We start from the raw sequence: 10,801 nt of genomic DNA, 5'->3' as shown, positions 1-10,801 counted from the left end.
TAAATGTGATAGCCCTGAAATTACCAGTCCCTCAAAGCAGAGCTGCAGAGCCCATCTGCCCTACCCTGGTAGGACTCTGGGTCAGACAAGGCTTTCTGAGTCTCCTCTGTCTAAGGTGGCACCTCATGTTTGTATTTGCTCGGACCGTGGTTTAAATAAGAAGGCAAAACACAGCTACCTGAAAGGTTCATGGGTAGAGGGACATTTGGCCACCATGAGAGGTGGAATGAGCCTGTGGGCAGGAATGCATAGCTTTTCTTTTCCTCTTTCCTTCTTTTTGTCTTTCCAAGCATGCATACAACTCATTTTCCCAACTAGATTTTTTTTTTTTTAAGTGATGTGAGATATCAATCTTTAAACAAACTATAGGTGGAGCTCCAAACCTCAGATTCACGTTCATGTTACTGGTTTTACTGTAGCCTTTTTCTCAAGGAACAACTTCTTCATCAGCTAATTTCAACTCCAACAGAAAAGGAACATAATTTGCATGCTGTAGTAAACCACAGGTGTAAAAGTTCCCAGTATACTTGCTGTATTTCCCTGATTTTGAAAAGCTCATCCCACATCTTTTTCTTCCCAAGTATTTACTTTTCAAATTATATTTGTCATTTCATTTTATACTCCCAATGGGTTTACAGCAAAAGTTTTAACAATACAGTTTGTTTTTAGTACACATTCCATTTCTGCTTTCAGAGCACCCCGATTCCCTAGTAATGGTCAAGGTGGGCTGTATTCATGTCTCAATGCATTGAGCTCACCTAGTATCCCCTTGAGAAGCTTAATCGTCTTAAAAAAAATTTTCCCCCTTCTGGTGGCTCTAAGTATTCATCCATGAAGGTCTTAAAAAAAACAGGTATTGAGTTTTTCATTATTGAAGGCCCATCTCTTGACATAGATCCATGAACAAGATCAATAAATATTTGATTAATTAATGAAGGCATCTAGCCTTGGAGGCTTTCTGCTTCTAGTATTAACTGCCTTGTGGAGAAGACTTGGTCCCCAGAGCATCAGGACCACTGTTTTTTATTGTTCATCTCAGTTATCACCATAATTGGCTACCTATTCCTGTAATTCATTTTGGAGAAGTGAAATGACATTTAGTTCAACAACATTTGAACATCCAACAATCTTTATTGAGTGTAATCTTAGATTGCAAGCTGTTCTAGGCACTGGAAATAGAGCTGAGCAAGTCATAAAGAGCTCCTTTCTTCCTGTTGATTATATTCTGTCGGGGAATGAAAGACAACAAACAATCCAGACTATAGCAGACAGTGGTAAGGACTATAAAATGAATTAAAATAGGACAAATTGATAGCAGGTGACTGGGTGGCTACTTAAAGTGTGTGGTCAGAAAAGTTCTCTTTGAGGACTTTGGCCTGTAAACTGAGACACGAATGACAAGAAGGAGCCAGCCAAGTGAAGATCAGGGTAAGAGCACCCAGGAAGAGAAAACAGCTGTGCAAAGGTCTTGACCGGAAGAGCAGATGTTTAGACAGTGTGGGTAGAGAGTAGTAAGCAAGGAGGAGAGTGGTAGATGAGGTCAGAGAGATAAAGGGAACTGAGTCACCTGTAAAAAGGGTAAGGAGTTCAGATTTTTAATTTGAAGTGCCATGGAAATAGTTGGAGGGATTTCAACCCAGGAGCAATAGTATCTGATTTTTGTTTTAAAAATAACATTAGCTGCTATTGTGAAAATATATTGCAGTAGGTAAGAATGGGTGTCATTACTGTACTAATGAGATGTCCCCTCTAAGTATGGCACTTTATCACAGGAGTAGCAAGTAGGCAAATGACATCTGCCTAACAGTCTTCCTTTTTTTGCTCCCCCAGAAAGCTCCTCTGGGCCTGTTTTCTATATCATGGTGCTATATATATAAAATTTTTGTCTTCCAGGAGTCCCTTCATGTTTCAGAGGAATGAGCAGGTAGGAATAAGCATGCAAGAGTGCAGGAGTCTATGATATTAAAGTATGCAAGAGGTTATATGAAGACTGTTCAGGGAAAATGTTCATGGCTATAAGGGAAAAGCACCTTACTTCTTCGCCTGGCCTTGGCCCACAAGGTGAGACACTGAAGCCATTTGCTGACAGCATACTTTCCATGCTTAGCCTTCAATCTTTGGGGCAGGAGTAAGTAGAATAGTCTTCTCATTTATGTCAAGAACCAACAGAATTTTTGTATCCTTAGTTTCCTGGTTACATGTACAAAACTGTCCAGTTTTCACCTTTCCCTGTTAATCAGGAAGTGAGGAATTCCAGATGTTTATCTTGGCTGGGGTGTTTTTGCTTGTTGGTTTTGGTCCCTATAAAGCCAAGAGTGCTGACCACTTGCCCCAGATGCCAAAAACTCTGGTCAGTAGTTACAAATTCCTTCTCTAAAAGGACCAGATACTGCTTCCTATATTCCTATATCCTCTTACTCATTATTTTAAAAACTGCCATCACCTAGTCATATTTACTTTCTAATATCAGGGACAGCATGTGTGTGGTGGTTGCTCTGTTTGTGATTATGCACACCCCTCTCTTATGTGCATCCTTGTCATGGTTTCTTAAAGCCTTCTCATCATAGTCTTAACATCTAGCACGTTTGTAAACTCTATTAACTTGTTAAGTTAAACATCACAAAAAGAGCTATATTTTGGAGAATGTGCTCAATGGGAGCAGATGGCCCTGCTTCACTCCCTATTAGCTTTGCTTCTGTCTGTACTACCACAATAACAGTATGCATCTGCTGGATTTATTCACTGCTATATCCCCTAACACCTAGAACAGAAATTGGCACATAGTAGATGCTCAAGAAATATATGTTGAGTGAGAGGTTGAATGGATTGGTTTTTGTCTTGTGTTGTCTTTTGCCAGGATCCCGCCTGCATTGTATGCCCTCCCTATGACCAGCACTCCTAATGCATCAATTTCTTTTTTTTTTTTAAATATATATTTTATTGATTTTTTACAGAGAGGAAGGGAGAAGGATAGAGAGTTAGAAACATCGATGGGAGAGAAACGTCCAATCAGCTGCCTCCTGCACACCTCCCACTGGGGATGTGCCTGCAACCAAGGTACATGCCCTTGACCGGAATCGAACCCGGGACCCCTCAGTCCGCAGGCCGACGCTCTATCCACTGAGCCAAACCGGTTAGGGCTGCATCAATTTCTTTAGGCTCAACCCACTATGTTTACATTCTGAGGGGAAAGAGGCAGCATAGAAATAAGAGTTTTGAAGACACAGAAGAGTTCCCTTTACAACTGCATTCCAAGAGTTATCTGTAGAAGATCAAGGAGAATCAACAGTGGATCCTAGCACTGGCATGCATATTTATGCTTGTAAAGGGGAAAGAATCTGCGAAGTGTTTTCAGCCATTAGTCTGAAAAACCAAGGACCACACAGAATCACTTCAGAGAAATCCACAAGAAATATACACAAAAGGGAGTGAGAAAAATTAGAGATCTGGATGCTTGCCGGGTGGAAGAAGTAACCACTGTGCAAGAGCTTTAAGCTAGACTTTGAAAGACAGGTCTTGTAATCACTAACATCACTAACAAACGTGCAGGGAGGCTCCCAAAATTGGAGGCAGGTAAACTGGAGGGGAGTAAAGTATCCCCAAGACAGTTAAACTTTAAAACCAGAGCATAAAGTTTCAGTGGTGATATACAAAGTCGCCTTATGAGACAGACTGACTAGATGGCTTGCAGGACCCCTTTGGAAAGAGACTGTGCATATATGCATACATCCACACATCTACACACAGAATATGCCACTGTTTCTATTTGGTGTAAGTAGCCATATTGTGCTGGGCACAGAGGCAGAAACTACCTCATACAGATATTTGTGTCCCCATTGCTTTGGACAGTGACCCTTAGAAGTTAAACACTCATTTTCAATAAACTTTATTGGTGCTCTCACATTAAAAATTAGTCTCATGTTCTCTTCTAGGCAATACAAGCAATTGCCTAATACCTCCAACCATCAATTTTGTGTAGAAAGTAACGCAAACAAGCTGAAAAATTCAGGAGTTTTATTTCCCCTGATTTAGAAACCCTGGTTAGGTTAGCCAGGTACTCTGGATCAGCAATCCTTCCTTGATTGCTGGAATTGTTTGTGATTTGTGTGAGTGTGATAGAGGAGCTATATGATAAGAAACCCCTACCAAAAATCAAAATAATTCTAAAAACAAAAGTTATCTTGGTCATTGGTTCCTTTAACTACTTAGTTCCCCTTCTTCCCTGTTGATTTCCTTTACCAAGATGGCTGTCGAGCTCTCTCCTCATTGGTCGGATTTTCTGCAGGTGACCCCGCCCATCAGCTCGCCCCCGCCCCCCGTCCTAAATTCCTGGGAATGAAATTAAACAAGCCAGCGAGAGTGGGCGGGGCGGGCGCCGGATGTGACGTTTACGGAAGTCCGAGTGCGGTCCACAGGGACAGGTGGGGAAAGGTCCGGGTGCCCGGGTTTTGAGCGTGGTCTGACTCAAGGGGAGCAGCCGCTGTGAGTGTGGGGCCTGGAGCCTTCGCCTCCCCCCGGCCCACTGCCGGGCCCGCGCGCGAGGCCCCTGCTGGCTCCCTTCCCCAGCCAGGCCCGGCGTGTCCCGGCTGCTCGCACTCAAAAGACCCGAAGACTTTGAATGATTTTGTCCCGGGTTGGCAACTTGGGCTTGAGTGCCTTCAAGGAGGAGGCCTGAGGAAGTTGTCAGGAGGTCCCTGTCCACTCCCCTCCGCTCACTCCTGCTGCTGCTTTTCTCCTCCTCCTGTCTTTCCTTCTCAGCCCTTTACGACACCTTCTCCCAATGTTTTGCGGATGCTGAGCTCCTCTCTGGACAGTTGCTCGGCCCTGTAGTACCGGGCACCACTTGCTGGCCTCAAGAGGAGGTTGCATTCGCGACTCAGAACATCCTCTTCCGAGAGGTACTGATGTGTAACAAGCAATCCTCTGCGTCCGTTAGCTTTAATGGTCCTGGGCTGAGTGTGCTAATTAGGCAAGTTGGGGAGCTTTTAGATATGCTGGTGGCTTTCTGAGCCCCTAAAAATGCCTTGTGGGAGAGGGAATGCCTTGCATCCCTGGTAGTACCCACAGCTTTCGTGCTATTAATGAGGGTGTTTTAGAAAGGAAGCTTAATGGAGGAAATGTGACCTAGAGATAGAATTGGCCAGGAGAGAACTATCTCTGAGGAACAGGGGTTGGAGTGGGAAACGAAACTGGAATGTGAGGATTTCTGGGCAGATCAGAATCCTGACTGAAGCAAAGGATCTCCTTTGGGAAGGGGTAAGGTTTAAGATTGAAAAGACAAAATGGGGCCAGCTGGCACAGGGCCTTGAATTCCAAAAAGGCATTCTACTATAGCTTGTTTATTCTAGACTCTAGAGCAGCTGGTTAGGATGTGCTGTAATTCAATGTGTATCAAGTACCCAGATTCTTTTTGGAAATGGTGTAGAGTCACATCTGATTGGAAGCTGGAATCTGATTCTCACAGCAGCGATATCTAGAAAGATTGTAGAGTTAACTGCAGTTTGAGACCCAGGGAGGGAAAACTCCCAGGTTTTTTGCTTCCAAGTTAACCTTGTGCCCTTTTGTTATTCAAAGATGCTTAGTCTTTGAAGATAGATTTGAGTAAATTGTTTTCAAGACCTAAATTCCTTTCCCTGAATATGATGAATGATGTAGATTGACTGGAATAGTGGTTTGGTGAGCAAAGTTAGGATTATGAGCATTCATCCCCAGACCAGTTTCCCTAACTAACCTTGTGCTCAAATATGAAAAAGCACACCACAGGGAAATGTCAATTATTCTCAGACTGAATAAAAATCAGACTTGAAGTCAGTTAACATCATGGAAGTTCACTAAGTGTACTCTGCCAGCTACCAGGGTAGATGGGAGTAGGTAGCTGGGAGGAGAAATAATGCCAAAAATATAAGATGCTGCCCCTCCTTTTATGGTGCTGAGGACAGGGCCACTTAATGACGGAGTAATTAGTATGAAGGGTAGAACTGAATCCCCTGTGGCCCCTTATAGTTATACTCCTTGTACCACCTAATGACGGCACAGGAACTGGGATTTTGAGTCTGCCAATCTCATCATTGTGATATAGGCTTCCTTGAGGGTCTCAACCTTCTTGTGGAAATGAGACCTTATTTGATATGAGCCACAGCATATGGTATTTTTCTCTGAATGTCTTCATAAGGTAGAGGTTTGTGGAATAAACACTGTGCGCTAGGTTGTGCTGGGATGATAGGTTGGGCCATGATGTTGATGCCATCCTTTTTCTCTTTTCTGTCTCAGAACTTCTTGGTAATGATGTGTGACCATGGAGATAGAAGCCTCGCTCCCGAAGATCGGGTGAGGGCTCTCTCCCAGATGGGTAGCTCAGTGGAGATAAATGAAGACATTCCACCCCGTCGGTACTTCCGCTCTGGAGTTGAGATGATCCGAATGGCATCCATTTACTCCGAGGAAGGCAACATTGAACATGCCTACATTCTCTATAACAAGTATATGACGTAAGACACCTCCAGTTTCTTTTTCCGGTGACTGATGCCTCACTCATCCTGCTTTTGTGCTCATTTATTTGTTCAGAATTGCTAAAACTAGAGAACTTTACGTTATCATTAGCATTAATCATTTTTGCTAGGTAGCTCCTACATATTGGCTGTCCTTGACATTCAAAGACATGAGTACTCAAAGTGTTATTATTATGACTCAGTAATTTCATGAGTAAGAGACTGATTCTTTGGCTGTGCCCACATGGCCCAGCTGTTAGTCAAGAGAGTTGGTGGTTAAACTGTACCTGTTTTGTATTGATGAATGTTTTTTCCTCTTCTCTCCCTATTAATCATAGGATTAATGCTGAGGATTTGCAGAGTTAAAATTCCTCACCTCTACTTATTTTGTAGCAAATTGAGTGATTCAGGAAAAAGTTTTTTTCTTAACTTTCTTTTTTACCTTATATGATGCAAATCATCAAATAAGTATTGACTGCCTACAGTTGTGTGGCTCCCTTTAGTTGCTTAGCATCTTAGGTAGGGTAGGCAGCATAAATAAAAGAAATTCTGTACAACTAACAAGGAATAACTCCTAAATCCCCAGTCATAATGAAATGATATGTAATTTAGGAAGGAAATAATGTTAAAGGGTCTCATATATAATTCCTAGTCTTCTTCTTTGAAAATACCAGGGCCTTTTAAAAAATAGTAATTACAATGTATTTGTATGTCTCTTAATAGTTCATAGAGTATTTAACCTGCATTATTTCATTTGACCTTCACAGTTCTGTGTGCATTTAGTAGTGTACATCCTCCTTCCATTCTGCAAATAAGGTAACAAGCTCAGGGTTTAGGGTTATGCTTTGTTCAACAGTTTGGAGAGACAAAACCCAACGTAGGTTCTGTTCTCTTTTTTTTCCTTTTGGCAATGTTCTGTTGTTTTGATTTTTGCTTGTTTGTTTTGTTAATCCTCACCTGAGGATATTTTCTGAAGGGCCTTCTGAGTTCTATTGCCTGACATAGGAAGTGCTTTGAGGGCAAGGACCATCTTCATTCAACAAATACATATTGTGTATACCTATATATACTTGGCACTGTGCTAGGACCTGGATACTTAGTAGATAAAATGGCCCCTACCCTTATGGGTGTACCTTTTTAGTTATGGGAGAAGACAATAAAGAGGGAATCAAATACTAACTATATAGTCACAAAATGAGGAAAATGCTATGAAAGCAACAGAGAGAGTGCTGTGACTGAGAATAAGTAATATCTAATTAAATAGGGTAGTCAGGGTAAAGTCTGTCTGAGAAGATGAGATTTAAACTGAGACTTGAAGGATACAATAGAGCTGGCCATGGTGTTTGGCGTGTAGCAAAAGAAGAAGAATGGCTCCAGATGAGGTCAGAGAGGCAGGCAGGACCAGATCTTGTAGAACCTTATAGGTTTGTGTTTTATCTTGAGAGCAATAGAAAACCATTGAAATGTTTTAAGTGAGGTTGTGACCTAATCTTATATTTTAAAAATATAAATTTTGGCTGCTGTGTGGTGAATGGTGGATATTGAGAGAAGGCAGGGAGTTAGTCAGGAAACAAAGCCATTCAGGAGGGGGGCTGGTGGCTTGAAGGGACATGGATATGGTATACTGGAGGTAGAATTCATGGGACGTATTTATAGTTTGAGAAAGACGATGGTATGAAGATTGACCTCAGTTTTCTTCCTTTTGTAATTTAGAATGTGGTGATCTATTTACTGAAATGGGAAGAATGGTGTTGAAAAGGGGAGATTCGAGAGTTTAGGTCTGGGTTTTCTCTTTTTTTTTTAAATAGTTTTTATTGATTTTAGAGAGAGAGGAAGGGAGAGAGATAGAGAGATAGAAATATATTGGCTGCCCCCCACCGGGGATAGAGCTCAAAACCAGGCATGCACCCTGACTGGAAATCTATCTACTGACCTCTTGGTTCCTGGGTCGACACTCAACCACTGAGTCACAACCGTCCAGGCCTGGGTTTTCTTTGACATGTTAAGATGTTAAATTTGAGATGCCTGTGAGATATCCCAGTAGAGATGTCCAGTAGGAAGTTGAATGTACCAGTCTGAACCCAGAGAAGTCTAAGTTGGAAATACAAATGCCGGAGACCTCAGCACACAGTGGTTCTGAAGCCATGAGAACCACTGAGACATTCTAGCATAGATGTTGTTAATCTGGAGCCAGGAACCCCACAGGGATTCATAGCTAGAACTTGGTGTCTAAGAACTTGGTTGGGAAAAACTTTTCTTATTTTTACTAACCTCTAACTGAAATTTAGCATTTCCCTCACTTTTGAATATAGGCCTCAAATGACAGTAGTATTAATAATATAGGCATAGCTCGAAGATATTGTGGGTTCAGTTCCAGACCACTACAATAAAGCAAATCATGCAATAAAGTGAGTCACATCAATTTTTTTTTATTTTCCAGTGCATATAAAAGTTATGTTTATACTATACCCTGCTCTATTAAGTATGCAATAGCCATATGCTTAAAAAAACACAATGTACATACCTTAATTTAAAAATACTTTATTGCTAAAATTGCTGGCCATCATCAGAGCCTTCAGGCAGTTATAATCTTTTTGCTGGTGGAGGGTCTTGCCTCTATGAAGCACACTAAAATGAGGTATGCCTGTATTTGTAATTTTGTCACCAATAGAAATCAAGATATTTTCATATCACATAATTTTTACTGATATCTCAAGGTAGCATTTACACTTAATATTACCTCATAATTATAGTACAGAGTTATTAAATCTGTGACAAGATCCTGTTTTTTAATGCAATAACAATACATTAATAAATGCATTAAAAAAGAGCACATTAGTAAAGAAGCACACATCACAATTTTTCATATTTTGAAAATGATATTTCAGTAGAATTGGCTTCTTTTGTATCTTTGTATTTTATTCATTCATTCATTTATTTATTTAATTAGTTATATCTTTGAAAAGATCCTGAGGAGGAATCTGTAGGCTTCATCAGATGCCAGAAGGATCAAGAATCCTTGATAATGAGACTATAGAATGAGAAAAGGGGCCCAGGACTGAGCCCTGAGGTTGGTTAGTGGAGGGAGGGCCAGCAAGGGAGACTTTGAAGGAAAGTTCGAGAGGCAGGAAGAAGTCCATGCAAGAGTGGGACCGTGAGTCAAAAGAGGTCAGTGTTTGCAGAGAGGAGCCAGCTGGATCAGATGGGTGAGGATTTGGATTTGGTAACATGATGTCATTGGTGATTGCGATAAGCAATTTCACTGGAAGGATTAAAGAAATATTAGATTAGAGTGGGTTGAATGGTGAAAGGGCAGTAAGAAAGTAGAGACAGTGAGTATACTGTCATCAGACTTTTTGTAAAGAAGTAAATATTTTTGGCTTTGCAGGCCATTTGATCTGTGTCACAACCTCTGTTTTGTAGTGTGAAAACAGCCATATACAGTACGTGAATGAAAGGGTATGGCTGTGTCTCAATGAAACTTTATTTACAAAAACAGATGGTGATCTGGATTTGACCCACTAGCACAGTTTGCCAAGACCTGGCATAGACAACTCTTTGTAGAAGTTTGGATCGGAAGTAAAGTGGGAAAATGAGGAAGTAATTGAAGGGGGACAAGGATTGTATAAAAATGTGGTGTGTGTTTAAGATGGGAGATTCTAGAGCATCTTTTTTGCTATGGAAAAGATCCTGTGGAGAAGGAGAGGCTGCTGTTACAGAAAACAGAGCGTTTAACTGTAGCAATAAACTGCTAAATAGGCAAGTGGGTGGTAAGATTAAGAGGACAGGGATTCTCGCCTGGCCAGCATGGCCCCATGGTTGAGCGTCGACCTATGAACCAGAAGGTCACGATTCAATTCCCAGTCAGGGCACATGTCCTGGTTGTGGGCTTGATCCCTAGTGTGGGGCATGCAGGAGGCAGCTGATCAATGATTCTCTCTCATCATTGATGTTTCTAACTCTCTTTCACTCTCCCTTCCTCTCTGAAATCAATACAAAAATATATATTTTAAAATGAGTACAGGGGTTCTTAAGAAATGGATATTTTCTGACTTGATGTTAATTTGAGTGGCATGAATACTATTGTTAACAGCGAGAATGATATGGGGAGTCTGTCCCTGTATATGGTTCCCCTTATAATATGATGAACTAGGCTTGGAGGAGAGTTGAAGGAGAGAGAGGTGGTTTGTAGCAGCTCATGTACTTAATTTGTTCGATTTGGGGTTTAATTTGGGATTTTGTTGGATGGGCTTGACCGGGATCAATAAATGTAGCTACCTTTATTTGTCTTACAGATATCATTCAGACCCTAA

The 10,801-nt window shown here is 41.3% G+C and overlaps 1 protein-coding gene across 4 annotated transcripts in view; it reads left to right on the top strand.

Annotated features, from left to right (window-relative positions):
- STAMBP (STAM binding protein) overlaps positions 1-10,801 on the top strand; it is a 762,428-nt gene that overhangs the window by 729,382 nt on the left and 22,245 nt on the right. For 2 of the 4 annotated variants that reach the window (XM_080685499.1, XM_080685497.1), the window contains exons 1-2: positions 4,353-4,421; positions 6,271-6,488. In XM_080685499.1, the coding sequence (XP_080541625.1) occupies positions 6,283-6,488 (206 nt within the window). In that variant the 5' untranslated portion in view covers positions 4,353-4,421; positions 6,271-6,282. Of the gene's footprint in view, positions 1-4,352; positions 4,422-4,758; positions 4,899-6,270; positions 6,489-10,801 lie in introns of those variants that run through there. The other 2 variants (XM_080685498.1, XM_080685500.1) reach the window with 2 other exon arrangements.

This window comes from Plecotus auritus, assembly GCF_963455305.1.
Source record: "Plecotus auritus genome assembly, chromosome: 8".
NCBI lineage: Eukaryota > Metazoa > Chordata > Mammalia > Chiroptera > Vespertilionidae > Plecotus > Plecotus auritus.
The sequence above is the reverse complement of the archived record's forward strand: the minus strand, read 5'-3'. Positions and strand labels throughout refer to the sequence as shown.